Source organism: Coloeus monedula (genome assembly GCF_965178545.1).
Source record: "Coloeus monedula genome assembly, chromosome: 1".
NCBI classification, from domain to species: domain Eukaryota; kingdom Metazoa; phylum Chordata; class Aves; order Passeriformes; family Corvidae; genus Coloeus; species Coloeus monedula.
In genome coordinates, this window is record NC_138781.1 from 69,098,831 (window position 1) to 69,117,580 (window position 18,750).

The 18,750-nt window shown below is 38.7% G+C and overlaps 1 protein-coding gene across 4 annotated transcripts; it reads left to right on the forward strand.

Annotated features, from left to right (window-relative positions):
* LOC309578091 (TBC1 domain family member 7-like) lies at positions 1–17,886 on the forward strand. 4 transcript variants are annotated; one of them, XM_082290463.1, is made up of 9 exons: positions 1–131; positions 1,448–1,640; positions 2,086–2,209; positions 2,927–3,007; positions 5,818–6,005; positions 7,637–7,774; positions 9,399–9,544; positions 16,701–16,830; positions 17,648–17,886. In XM_082290463.1, the coding sequence occupies exons 3-9, from the start codon at positions 2,098–2,100 to the stop codon at positions 17,732–17,734; spliced, it is 882 nt and encodes a 293-aa protein (XP_082146589.1). In that variant the 5' UTR covers positions 1–131; positions 1,448–1,640; positions 2,086–2,097; the 3' UTR covers positions 17,735–17,886. The 4 variants fall into 4 exon arrangements, with proteins under 4 accessions (XP_082146589.1, XP_082146590.1, XP_082146592.1 ...); XM_082290464.1 differs by having other exon boundaries at positions 1,466–1,640; XM_082290466.1 differs by having other exon boundaries at positions 1,548–1,640.
* Positions 17,887–18,750: the final 864 nt, after the last annotated feature.

Genomic DNA, 18,750 nt, shown 5'->3' on the forward strand with positions numbered 1-18,750 from the left:
GCCCGAGGTGCCGGGGAGCGGCGGGGCGAGCTCGGCGAGGTCCGAGTTCCCGGGGGTGCATTGATCCCGTGCCCAAATGTGCCCGTGTTTTCCTCTGGGATTGTGACGGAGGCCGGGAATTGAGCCCCGAGGTACGGCCGGGTGGGGGGGCCCTCCGGCAGGGCCTGCGAGGGAAGGGTGCTCGGTCGGCGGCAGAGTGCTGTGGCTCCGCACCCCGGGCCTGTGCGGCGCTGCTGCTGCTTCACCTGGCGTGACACTTAATGATACCATGGAAGCCTCTATTGAGGCCGAAAATGCATTTATTGAAGACAGAACGAGTTAATTGCACTCTTCTGTACAGCACATTTCCAAGGAGCTGGCTAAGGACTTGTTTCCCCCCTTTCTTTTTCCAGTTTATTGAAGATAGATTTAAAGATTGGCACAATGGTCGTTTGTCTAACATGAAAATACAAGTCCTAAATTGTGAGGGAGTATATAAACTATCTTCCTCCTTTTACCAATGAGTAAATAAAATGTACTGCTGTTACAGTGCTAGTTTAATATTATTAAAATAGTATTCCTGACTAATAGGTCATGCTGTTATTTTTCAAATTATGTTTAATATTCCCATTCTGTGTCTCCTGACAGCTTTCCACAAGTGGTATGGGCTAGACGTGGGTTCTTTTAAAATTATTTTTCTAAACAACATTTAATAAATTCAGCTTTTCAAAATTTGAAAATGTAAATGAGAATCTGGAAATTTTCAAAAGTAGCTGAGTGTCTATCGCATCTTAAGTCTGCTTTTAGACATGGCTGCAATGTAAATAGTGAGCGCTGTGATCACTGGACCCTTGAAATGCACCATACTTGACCATCACAGTCATTTTCATAAGGATAGTGCAGGGCTGGAATGTGTTGCAAGTAATACTTATTTCTTTTTTCTCTGGTTTTGAAGTAATAATTTGGCCTATCTCAGAAAGCACTAATTCAGTTGTTTGCTGGTTTGTGTTTTGCTGTCTTGTCTTGGCCCTGATCCTACAAAGCACTAAAAGCAGACATAATATGGAACACAAATAGGCCTGCTAGATTGTCCCGGTTTGAGACAAATTCGGAATAAAGTCCAAATTCCAATGACCTCTGGTAGAAAGCAGGTTACAGCCATCCCTCCCCCACCAGGTTCGGGAAGAAATTCCTTGGAGGAAAGTGAAAAAGAGAAAAAACTGATTTATTTAACAAACACATGGGAAAAAAAAAAAATCTCCAAGTTTTGCTTCTGTCACTGGACATAAAAGTTAAGATTGTTCTTTGTCCTTTGAGTTAGGAAACAGAACTTTCTCATGTTTGCAAGCCTGCAGAGAAGAGAGAATTGATAGTTAGAGGGTTGAACTGAATTGAAATGTCATTTACAGTTGTTAGGACACACAAAGCACTCACTGGAATTTACCTTTGTTTCCACTATGGGGATGAGACATTTACTTGGTTTTAGCGCTGGAATAACAAGCTCAAGGCTGTGGCTGTTACAGCAGCTGGTAACAACATGAACATTTAATTCTTACCTGCAACTTAAGAAGAAACCTACATACCCAGCCTTATTCTTCCCGGTCACCCCTGTGCCACTGAGGCCAACACTGGCTTGTTCTTGCTTCTGATTACCTTGGCTGGTGAGTATGAAACTTAATAATTTTACTTACCTGGGTAACAGTTCTACCTGAGTAGGGTTTTTGTAGTCAAAATTTTGCCAGACTCGTAACTGTAGTTTTTATATTGGTTTTGAAGTATGGTGTAAAGTGTTAAGTGTTTCTCCAGCAATTTTAAAAAAAACTTCTTGAAAATTAGCATAATTTGCTATGTGGATAATTTTTTAAAATCCCTGTGTTTTGTTTGTAAAGTTGGTATCTTTAGACCTTGTTTAGATTAAATTACGTTTGTCATTGTTTATGTTGGTATGTGACAAAAAAAATCCTGGAAGATTTTAATATTCTGTAGGGTTTATTAATACTCTAGAAACTTAGACAGTAAGCTTCTATCAGTGTGCAAAATTACTTGACCTTAAAGCAATAGCAATGTATTCTTGTAAGTCTTCAGAGGAATTAATTGTTTTTCCAGAAGGGATCAGTCATGGCCGACGACTCTCAGAGAAACTTCCGCTCAGTATATTATGAAAAAGTGGGGTTTCGTGGAGTTGAAGAAAAGAAGTCGCTGGAAATTCTGTTAAAAGATGACCGTTTGGGCAAGTTGATTTCACCGCTTCCTCTATTTCTTGGGAGTTGGGGAGGGAGTAATAGAAAATGTTTTCCTGCTCTGCTTAATACTCATTTAAGTTTTGCATCTTTATGTAGTAATCTCTCAGTTAGTGCTAGCAGACGTTTCATTTTCAAAGATCTGGAAATCTGATTTTTAATATTATTATGGATTTGTCAGCTTGATTGTTTCTTTTTTCCCCTTCTCTCGTTCTCTGTGCCCAAGAAACTAAAAGCTTTTTAGGGAAAGCAGTTTTAATCTGAGAATGCATCGTCTCATGCTGTCAATTCCATCTAACTTCAAAGCACTGAAGATGTTGTTGCTGTTGGTCCCTGAGGAGTGCCACATCTCTAACAGAACAGAAAGATAAATGTTGTCCCTTTAAAAAAGGCCTTAATTGTTTTGACAGTGACACACTTTAGAAAATGCCTATAAAGATGGCACAGTTTCCTCCTGATGAAACCTGGAGTAGTTTTACTCTAAGTCAGGCCAACGTATGTATTTGTCAAAATTGTTGCACTTAGAGAGCACGGTCTATTCTTGGTTTGAAGCAGTGAAAGTATTTGTTGATAGTAAATGATGGAAGTGGGGATTTCAATCTGCAGCTAAAGTTTGTCATACTTAGCTGGATCAGAGATGCAGACCTATTTATAATTAATCATATCTAAATTTGTCCTGGTTTTTTTTCCTTTTTATTTCTTTACAGATGTTGAGAAGCTTTGCACATTTAGTCAGAGGTTTCCTCTTCCATCCATGTATCGTGTACTGGTGTGGAAAGTGCTTCTAGGTATGAAGTATAACATGGAAGGTGCACTTTTTTCTGTTTGGTGTGGGGGTTTTTTTTTGTCTTTAAAGGAGTAATGACATGGATTATTCCATACTACCTTGCCTACTGATAGATATTTAGCCTACTTTTGTATCCACCTCAGATATACAATGGCAATTATAAAACAAGTTTTTGAGAACTTTGCTGAAATGTGCCTAGGAGAGTGTGTTTCTGTATTTAACTTTGTAACATTATCCAAGTAAATGTATGAAATGGATTTGAAATGTGGATTATAAGAAGTCATCGATACCTGATAAGATAGTCAGTTGTGTTCCTGAAATAACAGACAGTTAAGTTGAAGTAAAGTTGTGATTAATTTTAAACTGCATGAAGCATGGAGTGCATGTTTATTCTAAAGAGAAGCTTGTGTTCTGCAGAATCTTGGTTTCTTATGGTTTTGCTTCTGGCTTTGAATTGTATTTGCCATTGCAGAAGATACAAGGCCGAAGACAATTTAATGGTATCCCCAGAAACTGTAAAAACCGTAAATAGATTGTATTTTCCTAGAAGTGCACTAATCAGGTGACTAATTAAAAAGTACAAATGACTTTGCACTAACTGGTTAAGTGCATTGGTTGACTAGATGCAACGTCACGTCCACTTGGAGACAGGAGGGGTTTTAAAAAAATATTAATTTTTTAATTCATTATTTCCCCCCTCCAATTTTCTAAAATTTGAAAGTTGTGGCTTCATGTTCCTGATTATTTGGATTTGTAAGCCTTTTTTTCGGCAAAGGTAGTAAATCAATAGTGCACAGAAGGGGCAAGATCTGTTTACAACCCTTGAAGTTCTTGGCGTTGAACTGAGTAGTCCTACTTGATAAAAGCCTCTGCCATTAAAAAGATTATTGTACCCTGGGCACTAGTGAAGTAGTCACCATCCTTTGATATATTAGTAGTGGGAAATATAGCATAGGAGTTTTGGGCAAATGACTCAGTACAGAATCCTTCAGCCAAAATTATAATAGCAAAATACAGTCTCTTTGCAAATTTTTGGCTCACTGCAGAGCCAGAACTTGGGCTGTTTTAGATAAAGGATCTGTGAACCATATGATAACACAAAACACCTTCTGAGTCAACTGCATGGAAAATTATACTGGTTCTTAAAAGTATTTTGTATTTTAAACCCAGAGTGATTCATTTCACAGCATGAAGTTGTCTTAGGGGATCTTTAGGTTGGATATCAGAATAAGGTTCTTCACCCAGAGCGTGGCTGGGCACTGGAACAGGCTCCTCAGGGAAGTGGTCACAGCACCAAGCCTGACAGAGTTCAAGAAGTGTTTGGACAATGCTCTCAGGCACATGGTGTGATTTTTTGGAGTGGTCCTGTGCAGGGCCAGGAGAGGGACTCAGTGTTCCTTGTGGGTCCTTTCCAACTTGGGATATTCTATGATTTCAAGTATTTGTACTGTTATTCTCTGACATGCCTTGGGTGAACAGAGGTACAGGGCAGCTTTCCTTATGCTGTATTTTGGTGTTAACAGTTGTTAGAAAAGCTGGTATTGAGAAGGACAGTGCAAAATATCTCTTCCCTAAATGATTTGAACCACAGCCCAGTCCATGTCTGGTGAGAGGTGTTGCATGTTAATAATTTAAGAAGAGGAAGTCTTTCCTGTCAACAAAACTGTCCCAGACATGTACCAAGGCTTGCTGATGTCCCAGGTGACATGGTGTGTCAGCAATGCCTCTGTTACCTTCCTGTTCAAGGATGACTCATGATGGTTTCCAGGCACCCCTCTGTTGTTTCAGCTTCTTTTTGCCTGCCTAAGGTTGTCCTCTGTGTTTGAGGAGAGCAGCTGGCAGTGTGTACATACAGTTATGATGTTGACTCTCTTTTGGCGTATCGTGGAAGATGTCTTGCTTTGTCCAACTTTTGAAATGCAGACAAGTTTGCAGCTGGAAAAGAAAAGAAAATTTTTTGTCTGATGTGCTTGTTCCTAAACTCAGCCATTTTGTGGTTTAACACTTGGCAGGAATATTTTTTTCTTTGAAGGAGAGGTAAAAGCAGCAGGCAGCTTGTTTCAGAGCTGACTTTTGAAGAATACTTTGTTCTCATGGGTTTCTATGCTGGGAAGAATTCTGCTCCACTAATGATAGGGAAATGACATTTTTTTGCCTAGGTGTATGTAAGTTTTTATTTCTGTTGCAGGCTGTGACAGTTTTGTCATGAACATCAGTGCATGGCAAGATTGAGTCTTGAGTAAGGGGGAGGATTGAGTGGAATGTTGAGTATCTCTTGTGGAGATGCCGTGTGATTTTCTTTGCCTTTCTACTTAGATACTTTTATTTATTTTAGATTTTTTTTTCTCCCAGGAAACAAGAAAAGATATTTGTGTTGTGCTAAGAAAATAACAGATGTTACTTTGCAAGTGACTATGTGGCATTCTTAAGTTTTAATCTTTAGCTGATTCAACTGATAGATACTGGTTTTTGAATGTCATTTTAGGGAGGATTAATCTGTGATACAGTTGAGTAAAGACTTTTCTGGCAGTAAAGTAATACTGGAGTCTACAGTGTCTTTGTATTAGTTAATTGCATGTATATATTCTCTGTCATCTCAGACAGTGTAGAATTTGAGAAAATGAACAGCTAATGTATATAAAAATCATTCTGCACTGACTTTGTTTTCAAAATAAATGGAAGCTGGGCACAAATATACAACTAGTACTGTACTGAAAACTAGATAGGTATAAAAAGTAACAAGTAAGAATTCTCCTTACATTGTTTATATTTTTCTTTTAATTATTTTCTTTATTTTATTTTTGTTTTTAGGAATTATTCCTCCTCACCATGAGTCTCATGCTTTGGTGATGAAGTACCGGAAGGAGCAGTACTGGGATATTCACCATGCTCTTCGTGTCATTCGATTTATTAATGATTCTACCCCACAGGTTGATGTTTTTCTCCGCATACATCAACTGGAATCAGGAAAATTGCCTCGAAACATAGCTTTTCCACTGGTCAGTTGTCATTTTAACAGTTTTTTAAATACAGTACTTTATTGAACTTGAAACTGTAAACCAGTGAGAAACTGAACTGCATGTCACCCCACAAATGCTTGTAAATAAGTCAAGTAAGGTGAATGGAAAACAGAGAAGTACTAGTATAAAATAAGGAATTTTAGTCAAAATGCTTTTCTCTTTTTCTTCCCCTAAGTACTTACGTAAGATTTCATGCCTTAAAATCTCTTGTGCATTTTGCCTGCTAGGTTTTAAGCCTTTTGTACTCCAGGGCACTTCAGTTTCTTTATAGCACTGAAATAAAAATTACATAATCTCATTGGAGCTCATAGGTTCTTACGTGTCGTGGAACAAGGATAATTCAGAGCCTGTGCAAGCAGTGATTTAAAGCAAGTTGCATAAAATATTTAAATTACTTGCTTTTAAATCTAGACGTTAGTGTACTGTTGTCCTTTTTATCTTGGTCTGAACTGACCTGGGCTTCTGTCAGGTAATGCACTACTCTGCAGTTCAGAGTGTACACCCATGTGGTTAAACAAGGCTGTGTTGTGATGGTAAGTTGGAAGTGTGATGATAAAAACAATGTGTGGTTCTTTTCGTGTAAGCCTCCATGAAATAGGAGATGGTTAAAGGAGCCACAGAGCTTTCTAAGTGGATTTCTTCCTCTAGTTAATGTTAATTTATCCATATTCACTCTAGCCCAGCTTAATTTGTAATTTTTCATCTGTAATCACAAATTTTGATGTAAGTACTTAAAGAAAAGTTCAAAATAAAAAAAAAATATTAAAGTTAATGTGGAAAATACAGTAATACTTTGAACTGGAGGATTACATGCAGCCTTCTCTTGTCAGAGGAGGGAATGTTTTCATACCTTTACCGTTTCCTAGGAATGTGGCCATCCTACCCTGCAAATTTCCAGCAGAGAATTTTCCTTGGTCTTGGCATGTGATACAGTGGACTGAAGATTCTGCCCTTCTTGAGCAGTATTGCCTTCTGAGCAAGTGTTTTGTCAGTGCATCTCAGAGCTGCTCTCAGGGCTGTGGTGAGGTCTCATAGCGATGGTGTTTAGCAGAGCCCCAGTCATTAGCCTTGTAATTCAGGTTTGTTTTGCTGATGCGGAAAGCATTTGCTCTCTTTTCAGTGCAGTCACTGTCCCCTTAAACTTAGGAGAGGTTACTCTTCATAGTAATGCAGGTGTTTTATTGTAGAGGCAGAGGGAGATAAAGAGATGTCAGAATGATGTAAATATTTTGAAATGTTTGGGTAACAAACAGAAGTCTACCGAGTGTTTTGTGCATCTGAATGCAGAGAGTTCAAGTAGGGGTATGTGTATATTGCAGCAGTCTGTGTGAGAGACATATCCCAGTAGTATTTAAGACTCTCCATATACTGAAGTGTGTTTTGGTTTTAAAAGCAAGGCAAGTCTTACTTGCTCTGTTTCAATAGATACCTGCCATCATCATGCAGCTGCTGCCCAATGTCTTGTTTAGGAGTGTCAGAACAGCACTTCGTGTACATTGATTCCTGTCTTTTTTTTCCCTGAATAACAGAGAAAAGGAATATATGAATATTTTAAATTAGAATAGTCCAATACTTCTGTGTAGTTCACTTTTTTTGGCTTTGTTTTCCAGGAACCTGAAGATGAAGTGTTTCTTGCTATTGCTAAAGCAATGGAGGAAATGGTGGAGGATCCTATAGAATGCTATTGGCTTGTGAGTTGCTTTGTGAATCAGCTGAACAGCAAGCACAAAGATTCATTACAACAACTGGTATGGGAAAAACACCTTTGTTTTTTAACTTTTGCGAGGAGAGGCAATCATAGAAAGCATTAATACAGGGAGACAGTTGGAACACCAGAGGTGACACCCTTGGATTCTGTTCCACCAGCTGTTTTGAGAATAAGGGAGGAGTGCTTTTTGCACGCCGGATTGTGCTGTCCTGTCTAATGTAACATTAGAAATTGTTTTTGTTTGCTACATGGTAATCCTCAATCGCCTTTTTTCAGGTTGTCTAAAGGTTACATTGTATCTAGTTGAATTATATGTCTCACAAATTGGTCACTTAAGAATTTTCTTTAAAGAATTAAAAATGCCAAAAGTTAAGAACATGTTGATGTACATCTGCTACTTTTTAGGCTGCATCTCTGGCACCCATATGCTGCTCATTGGATGATAGACAAAGCACAGTTGTTTTACTTTATAAATGGAGCAGGGTACTCTATCTTTAGAGAAACAGTATATTGCAAATTAGGTTATAATAAAAAGTGGAGTAGTTTCCTTTTAGCACTGATCATTTAAACACCATCATAGAATATTCATTTTGAATTTCTGTCTTACTGATTTATAAAATTAAAGTTTGATTGTAATGCGTACTTATCAAAATTATGAAAGCTCTTGTAATTCATCAAATAGCCTTAAGAGATAAGGAGCTTTTAGTTAACAATATCCTCTGAGGTAAAAGTATCTAGTACATGTGCACCAGTAATTGCTGAATAGAAATTTGTTGTGGAAAATTATGCCTGCCCTTGTTAATTCTTTTCGAGCTAAGAAACAGTTTTTAAACCTACCTCCTGTTTCTGTGAGTGGTACATTCAACTATAGCAGTTCAAAAGGAGTATTTGTAAAGAAAGTGTGTGTTTGTACTATGTAAAGAGTGCCAAGCGTCTCCCTCCCTAGGTTGTTTTGTTGGTTTTTTTTATAATACAAACAATGTACCAAGACTCAGTTAGGTGAGAATATGGGCAAAGGAAATGTTTCCTGCCTTTGACAGCTGAAGTCTTTAGCAGTTTGCCTAACTATGACAGAAAGCATAAAGGTACTCAAGAATTTATAATAATGTATATTGTGTTCCATTAAAATTTAAACAAGATGAGAAAATTATCTACTTGTTTATGCTTTAAATACTTCTGGTTTTTAAACAATCAGTGTCCAGCTTTTAATGGGTTGCACAGGGATTTGCTCTCAAAATTGATTTTTTGGGTTTTGCTGCATTGTGTGTAGAATTTTTTTGATGTGTGCTAAGGCGGTTAGGTTTGAGGTGCATGAATCTCAATTTTACTTGTGAAGGTAGCAGTAATTAGTGTGTGTTTAATCTCTGCATTGCCTTATGCTCTGAAACACCTCCCTGCAGTAGGGAATACTGCATATCTTGGAAGTTCTGCTAGTGGTCAGCAATTTAAGGAAGCTGAGGTTGTTTCTTTGGTTAAGTACATAATTAGTTAATTGCAAAAGCCAGTAACACCCGTATTTTGGAGCACTTAAAACGATGAAGGTACATTATTTTAATGTTGTTTTATGCCAGTTGAATTTTTAAGGCAGTGCTTGTCTTACAGTGTGCATTAACTATGAAGGTATTCTGATGTGAGTTATCTAAAATTTTCTAATTCTTTTTCAGCCAAAAATTCTGGAGCAGTATTTGAACATTGAAGATAACAGACTACTGATGCATCTGAAAGCATGTGCTGCAATGAGCAAACTCCCTTATGATCTTTGGTTTAAAAAGTGTTTTGCAGGATGTTTACCTGAGTCCAGTTTACAGAGGCAAGTTCTTTTTCTTTTCTTTCTGTTTAAGAGCTTTCCATACTTCATCTGTAAGATTATGGTGTTAACTTTCTTGCTAACTTGGAAATTATAAAATTGGATTTAATTCCCCTTGTTACTGATGCAAGATAATCAATCTCTGTGTGATCATTTCACCCACTGAAAATAAAAAGAATGGAGCAGAGTATACCAGCTCATTCTGTTAGACACTTAGTGCCTCCTAGGATGTAGAACTCCAAACCCTCTGTCAGTGTTACACAGCTGAATAGTAGTCAGTTTTTGGGCTTTTTAACAAAAATCTGTGCTTAGGGAGTGATTGTAATGCTGTGTTAGTGTTAGATGAAAAAGATTTTGGGAATGTGTACAGGTTTTGGCTGGGATAGAGTTAAATTTCTTCAGAGCAGCTGGTATAGGGCTGTGTTTTGGAACACAGGGATATTCTAGTTGCTGCAGGGCAGCGCTTACACAGCATCATTCTGCTCCTCACCAGCAAGGAGGCTGGGGGTGCACAAGAGGACTGGCTGGGAGAGGACACAGCCTGGACAGCTGACTCCAGCTGACCCTAGGGATATCCCATTTCATGTGGAGTCATGCTCAGCAATTAAGCTGGGGAAGAGGTTGGCAGGTGGGAGCACTTGCTGGGCGATTTGCTGGCCATCAGTTGGGGTGGTGGGCAACTGTTCTCAGTTGCATCGCTTGTCTCAGGTTTTATTTTCCTCTCTTTGTTATGTTTTCCTTCTCTTCCTTACAATTCTTTGAAATTATTACTTCATTTTAATTATGAAACTTTTTTTTCTTCACCCACAAATTTGTTTCTTACGTCTACCCTTCCAATTCTTCCCCCATCCCACTGGGGGGTATATTAAATGAGTAGCTGTCTGGTGCTCATTTGCTGGCTGGGGTTAAACCACGACAGAATGTTTATTTTAAAAATACTAGGGCAACTTTAATATTACAAAATTAATGAAATAGTGGATTATTATCAGGATTCTACAGTTAGAAATAGGATGTTGAGCTTTTAGAAGGGAAAAATCCTTGTTCATGACACTTCACTGAAGGGCTTTTGAAATGAAGCTTGTGTGATTTCTCTAATTCTGCTGCCTGAGAACTCTTGGAAAGCAGGAAATTCAGGCTCAATGTAGAGAAACATCTTTTTGCATTAATAAGAGTTGCTGATAGCTGAACAGGATGTGGCACAAAGAAAACAATGGTGTAATTTTCAGCTGTCTGAAAACTTTGAGAACCAGCAATGTTCAAGGGAAGTTTTACTTTGAGGGAATCACAGGATTTCAGTGGCTAAAATAGGAACCTAGCATGGAAACAATGCTTTGTAAATTGCTTTGTAGAAAATGCTTTTATGGTGGTAAAGTTGGTCATAATCTGAATAGTGGATGCAGTGTTTGTTTGTTTATCTGGGACTTCATGTTCCGTGGAGGAAAGTGGAAAATAGCTGCTTTTAAAAATGTTTTATTTACCCTTATAAGAGTAAGATGATTTTAGGGAACAAGCGGTAAGATTAGAAATCATTCTCTCTGCTCTTGTTGGACCATGGTCTTTGAGGTTCTGTAGGTTTTACTGTTGCCAAGGGTTATGTTTGAGAGAAAAACCATTTTGTGAAGGATAGAGACCTTAAGGTGCAACACGATAATTGTTATATGGCAAGTTCTTCTCATCAAGCACCTGTAAGGCTCCAAAATAGTCTTGTCTGTGTAGTGATTGTCTGTGATGGGGTGGTTGAAAGCTTTTAGTACTTCTGTGACTACAGAAATTATGTAAGCATGCATAGTATAGGATGTTTGTTACAGTTTAGAGCTCGTGTGGTTCAGTGTTGCTACTGGATCTTATGGCTGTGGACAAGAGCTGAAAGAGGAATTTGTATCAGAGCAGATTTGCTCTTGGAAGATGAAGCGTTTTTTTTAAATTTCTGTTGAAAATTGAAAATTTTATTGGAGATGTGTCATCCTGATGGTGTAAAAGGAAAAATCTAGATGAAGAATTTTGATTTTGTATTTCATTTTGCCAGAATATTTGGTTTCAAATATCTACCATTTTGAATCAGTTTTATTTATATAAAATATTTTGTCTAACCAGTATACATCTTTAGCATTCCCATATACTATTTTACCTTACTGAAATAGAATATTTTGATTACTTGGAATTTTTTAATACTTTTTTTCCCTCTGGAAAAGGTCAAAATACTGGCTTTTTGTATCACTCTGAAGTAAAATGAAATTTCAGTGTTGGTACTTCTGACGGCAGAACAATCCCTTTTCCCAGCAGTTCTTGTGGGAACATGATGAAAGTGCACTTTTTCTTGGCAGTTTAGGTTTCTGAATTATTCAGTTGTAATCATAATGGCCTTATTCGCTGAGGAAATAACATACTTCATGGGTAGTATGTGACAGATGAACTTAATTAATGCTTGGAGATTCGGTTTGGATTAGGATCTAGAAGCCCCAGTGCTTATCTGAAATGCATCCAAATGTCAGTGTTGGAACTGCTGAGGTTTGAAGGTCTCCGGTTCTCCTGTGAATTTTGCTTACTTTCTTGTCAAGTGAGAGATTATTTGAACACAGTCTTTTATGATCTAACTTATGATTTAGCACTGTACTTCTTAGAGAGGCTGCTTGCTTTCTATGAACTGTAGTCTTTTCTGCCAAGCAGCTTAATCTAAGTTTCATGGGTTTGGTTTTTTGTTTGTTTTCCTCTAAGGTGTACAAGACTTGTATGTGCTGTGCAGAAATTTACCTGATAATGGTGAGATGAAGTTGCACAATGCCAATAACCTGACAGGCATTGTCACTCAGTATAAATACTATTCTATAGCACACTTCGAGTTAGACCATAGGTAAAATTTATGCATCAGTTTAATTTAAATGGGCTTGGAAAATACATACAGACAGGTTTCATGGGGAGACTTTTCCTTTGGGCTTAAGCAGTGTCTAATACACTTGGCATATTCTGTGATGTGCTTCTTAACAAACTTTAAGAAGTTGTCACATTGGTAGAAGAGAGGAGCAGACTGGCCATTTCAAAGACTCTGTATCCCACCTGGAATGTAGACAGGGTGCTTCCTGGGAGATGAACGAGCCTGTAGCACAGGTTTGAGAGGCACAGAAAGGTGTACTTCTCTCTGAGACAGGGAGAGAACTGGATCACGCCTTTGTTTTCATACTCCTCATTGCCCTGTTTGCTTGATTCATGCAGCAGTGTATCTGTTCATCTGTTTGGTAAGCCCATGAGTGGAAAGCTTTCCAGTGGTGCTGTGTGGGCCCTCAGCTGGAGATCCCTGCTCTTAAAGCTTGGGATCCTGTTTGTGGCTTCAGCTCTACAGGCAAAATGGCACTTTGGCTGCCAGTTTGATCTGGCACTGTCACCCCACATGATCCAGCAGAAGCAGTGCAGCTTTGCAGTTGTAATTGTGAATGAGCCAGGCATTTTTTACGGCCTAATGATGCCAATCCCGTATCAGGCCCCTGACTACTGTTTGTACTCTGCACCGAAGGCTTGGCATTAGCTGGGTGGTGTTAGGTTGTTAGTCTCTCGCAACTTGCTAGTGGCAAAGTATTTGGTCATTCTCCTGAAATCTTATTACTTCAAACTAGCACTACCACATGTATTAATATAATTCTGTGGTTTTACATCTGTGATCTCCATGCCCTGCATAAATTACATTTAGTTGTCAAAATGTAAGTGATTTCTTAATAGAAACAACAGAAATATGGAAAATGCCTTAATTTTACTGTGGAGGAGGAGGGCATAAGAATGTACATGTGGGTTGCTACTACAGAGAGACTTAATTCTGTTTGCCTTTGTCTCACTGAGCTGCTTCTCAGGTCTGCAAATGGATGGACACAAGATCATGATATGAGATCAGGGTGAGATTTGTGTGAGCCTCATCGTGTCCCTTCGTGCCCAGTTACCTCTGGAAGGACACTCAAGCTGCAGGCAGAGGAGAAAGTGTTGGTTCCTTTTAGGTATCTCTTGCCTGGATATGACTGGAGGACCAGAACCAGGAAATAAAGTTGAGTGTGTTTACCCTGCAGTGTAGGGAAAAGCTGTGACATTAATGGTAATATTTCAGAAAAAGAGAGCAGCAATGCTGGGATGCCTGTTGTGTATTACTGCATTGTAGTGGTGCAGGAAGCTCAGAAAGTGCCTGGAGAATGGCATCCCTTCACACACAGGCGCACACAGAGTGAGGCGTATCTTGTCTACAGAAGAAGCTCAGTGAAAAGTAAATGGTTTCATTTGCATAATCCTTGGCATGCTCTTTGCCTTTATAACTTCCTATTTCTTTTTATTTTTCCTTGTGGTTGTCAATACTGCTTCACTGTTCAAGAAACACCTACAAGAGTGTTCCTGTGGTAAATTGAATAGTTGCATTTCACGGAGGATGATAGTCACACAAAACAGTGAATTTCATTCAGAACACGTGTTTATTTTTCTGCATTCCTGATTAGGGCTGTAGGCACAGTTTCATGATATTTCTCTTATACTTTCCCCCTCTCTAAGAGTATCAAAGAACGGGTAAAGAGTTGCAGTCTCTAGCAGTAAACTTGACCTTAAATGATTGCTATTATTCATAGAGTGAAAGCAGGACACCTGTTACCATCAGTAGATTTACAGTGTATAAAGATTGCTGTATGAGAAGAGGATCATCAGAAAATCCGTTTCCTTGAAACTGTTGTGTGTTTTTTCCATTTTTGACACAGTTTATGTTGTTGTTCCTGGCTCTGCTGGTACAGACAAGGTGGTGACTGTTGATCACAGTGTTGCACAGTCATTCCTGATTATTGTCACTGGTGGAGTTGTACTAAGAATAACAATAGCTGGAAATGTTAAGGGAAAATATTGCAGTAGACACAGCTGGTTAGTGCTGACATCTCACTCACTTTTCTGTGCACCATCTTCCAAAATTTGTTAAGGCACTGGTGATTTAGATACTGCATCTGTTTTGCCATTGTTAAAACATTTGTTCTGGAATCAGACTGAATAATGCAGGAAAACAATAGAGTGTTTTCTGAGCATAGCATGTAACCTAATGTAATTATGGAGACTGAAGTCAGAAGGATTGGAGGCAAAATAATGAAAGAAGACTGGATGTTTTATAATAGGATGAGTAAGTTTGTTTTCAAATTAACATGAGCTTTAATATGAACTTTAAAAATGATTTCCTGTTTTTGAGATCTGCTACTCTCTATAATTGTCACTCATAATTATAGTTCTGATGCACATGAAACAGATGGAGGAGTTGTTCTTGGGTTCTAAACAGATGTGTTTGTGAAGGAAAATGTTCTAGGAGTAAACAGGGGTGACCTGTACAGTGTTGAACAGAATTGTTGTTTCAGTTTTCTCATGTCCTTGCTTAAAGCTTCCTAGACCTGACTTCAACAGCAGTGTAATATTTGCAGTGATCATTTCTCCTGGGATGCTTGAATCACAAATGAAGCAGTAAGATTTTGATCTTGGATTGTGTGTCGTTTCTGTCCCTGTGGGAATTGTACTAATTGTTTAATCATAGTGAGACAGGGAATTAAACTAAATTGCAAGGGGGAAAGAAACTGGCTGTGCCTTTTTTTTTCTTTATCTGTCCATGTGGGTTTTTTGTTTCCTTCTACTTTCAGAATAGTGCTGAGGATGTTACACATTCTTTTCCTCCTTTCTTCATTATAAGTTAAAATCTAGTCCTGTGTTTGAGTTTGTGCCTGTTACCTCAGGTCCCTTCACTGGGCATGGTTGGAAAGAGCCTGGCTCCACCCTTTTTGTACTCTCCCTTCAGGTACTTGTGTACATTGATGAGATTCCCCAGATCCCTCTCTTCTCCAGGCTGAGCAGTCCAAGCTCTCTCACCTTTCCTCATAGGAGAGATGCCACGATCCCTTCATCATCATCATGGCTCTCGGCTGGGGCCTCCCCTCTTAACTCCTTGTGTAAAAGTGTGATCCTACACTTCATTTCAGCTGTCGAAGTTTATGTTGTGTCTGTGTTGTGCTCTGCTGGCACTCTGGGCTCAAGGGCAAATTCTTCTGAGAGAGGTCATACAAAAATTGGGTTGTCCCTGGAAGGAGCACACCCATAGATCCAAATTTATAGATGGGCTGCCGAAGATGTTTTTCAGTTAGCATTACTGTATTCAGAAATTACGGAGGATAGTGTGTGATATTTGTTCCCCCATGTTTTTATTTGGAAGGAGAAATACTTTGAACAAGTGCCCAGAAGGGGCAAGAACTGTAATCCTCAGAAACTCTTTTTGACACAGCTCTTAAAATTCAAGAACTAAAAATAATGTGAGCCCATGAAAGCTGCCATCTGACAGATGGTTTCACACTGTTTTGTGTAGTCTTTTATCCTGAGTCTGTTGAGCTGGGCCTGAGAGAGAGCTGCTGGATGAAGAATGATTTCAAATTGTTGCAGGCTGTTTTGGTAGAGATGATCCATTTTAATATTCATCCAAGTTCTGTTGCTGAAGCCTTTGCAGGCCTGCTCTTCAGGTTTTCTTAAAACTGTGAGGTCCAGGTACAGTTTCACATGAGAGGTAGGAGTGCTTAAGTATTTCTGGGAGTGTCTGTGCACAGTGGGATGGATTGGAAGACGTAATAGTTGTTCCTTCTGTCTAATTTAAACATCATGGATTACATCCTGCTGTTAGGTCATAATTGTATCTCATACAGTAATGACCTGGAATATTAACCTGCTTGAGATGTAATAGCTCAGTCTTACATAGCTTTGAATTTTTAGCAAGTTAGCTGTTTGAAGAGTATCTTTATTAAGCATGCTAATGAAGTTAATTTCTTTTTTTTTTGCACTAGCAAAAATTCTCACCTTTACTACACGCTGTAGAGTAGTTGTTACAGTCCAGGCTATTAAGCCAAGATTTGCTTTGTGTGCTTGAGCTTGTAAACGGTTCAATTTCTAAACAGCAACACACCGTATCAGTACATACCAATTACTACTTGCCATCCCTCTGCTCTGTACAGATTGAGGAGTTGATAAAATGTCTTCTATTTATCCTGACCTGAATATATTCAATATGTTGCTTTTCTTCAGAAAAATAATCTGGATAGAGATGGTTGTACAAATGCTGTTCTAGCAGAGAAATAAGCAGATAAGCATTGCAGTAATGTTTAGTGATTCCTTTTCACTTTTCTTTCAGAGTTTGGGACAAAGTTATTAGTGGATCCTGCAAGATTCTTGTTTTTGTTGCTGTGGAAATATTATTAACCTTTAAAATGAAGATAATAGCACTGAATACTGCAGAAAAGATCACACAGTTTTTGGAAAATGTAAGTACTCTAATTATGCTTTGCATTACCTTTTATAGCGTGTAACTGTTTCAGCCTGAATCGCTTGCCTGCTGCAGATGTGCCAAAGATATTATTACATTACTGAGAACAGTCTAGCAGTACCAAGGTGAAGGGAGAATGCACAGCAATGAGAATAATAACTTTTTCTGTCAGGAGGTAAGTCTTCCATAGAATGAAATGTTTTTTAGGCTTAGGGAATGTATTATCTGTGTCTGTACAGAATTAACATTCCTTGTGATACTTAAGGGTTTTTCTGTGAAAGTAAGTGCAGGTCAGGTTAGGTTAAGTTTTCAGGAGGTTTCTTAGAAGGGTTGATTTCTGGCAATGTTTTTTGCTTCTTGCCTGAGTGCAAATCTGTAGACTCAAGCAGTGTTCTGTTGACATGAGGATGGGATCATGAATCTGACCCTGAGCCTTCCTGACACTGAATAGTAACGAGCCATCTCAGCAGGGCTGTAGGGTCCCAGTGTAACCCAGGTGAGTTACATGAGACACAGTTTGTGGTCATGGATGGCCAGTGTGAGTTATGCCGGGTGTCAGGGATATGGGAACTGTGAGATGCCTGGCTGCTTACCAGCATTTTGGAAATAAAAGCTTTTTGTCCAAAACCTGGCTGTAATATGGTGTGTGCAGGAATGAGGGATGGTGGGATGGGAGGACAGGGAGATGGGATTCTAGTTTTGTTTTCTTTTTTATAAAGAGATAAAATCTAAACTGGAAATTGAAAATCTGTATTTTAAATTAAACAGTCTAAATGGAGTGCCCTGACCAGGCACCTTGCCTTGATCTTTTGTAGATTCCTCAGGACAACACCGACGCCATTGTCAGCAAAGCTGTGGATCTGTGGCGCACGCACTGCGGGACTCCAGCACACTCAGTCTGAGAGCTCTCTTGGCTTGTGGGAGCTTGGGAAAAAAAAAGACTTTTGAAAAGACATTTTACCATCCTAGTGTGATGTTCTTCATTAACCCTTTTGTGTAAAGATGCTATCAAAGCATGGTGACCAATATGTAAATATTTTTCAATAAATACAGGTGGAATGAAGATACTTAGTGGTGGTTGATGATGTCTGAAGTGTTAATTGATCATCCAGCTACAGTATTTTGATTGCACAGTGTGCTCTCCTGCTTTTGCGGAAGTAAACCTAACTCTTGAAGCAAGGTAAATAGATTTACTTGTAATTTTAAAATGTTGCAGTATGCCAGCTTATACTAGATATAACCAGTTACTACCTGGATGTGTTTGTATGGTGAATTTGCTGAATGTCAGCCTGCTGGGTGGTGAACGAGCATGCTTTTGCTAGAAATGTAATTGTACTCTCTTAACACTGTAAATTTTCAGGTAAATGAAGCTTCCCAAATCTGAGGTACAGGACATCACAATGACCAGGGTGACATCCTTTTCCAAAGTGTTTTAAAATACTTTCTTTTTAGCTGTCAGACAGCTTTCTATGGTTGTATCTCCTTTGTTCTTTGTGGAAGATATTCTAGAGAAGTGGATCTGTGCAGGTATGGAGAAAATCAGGGGGATGAGCCAATATAATTCAGAATCACAGCCCAGTAATAACCGTTGCTTCTGTTGAGTGCTCAGCTCGAAGCTGTTGTAATTTGATTCTTGTTTGGTTTAGATTTCAAAATAAATTCAGTACAGAAATGTAATTCATGATGTACATAAAAGTAGAGTGATTAGCCATAGATAGAGGTTTACTGGGGAACTGATGTTTTTCTTGTAAAAGTGTAAAATTCTATTTCTACCTCTTGCATAGACCACGGAATTGTACATAAAAATGTGTTGCTTAGCTGTTATTTGATTCAAGCTGTTATTTGATTCAGCTCTGTCTGCTGAGTGCCAAGGATGCTCACTGCACTTGAGAGTGTTCAGCTTGCACGGGGTGTCGTG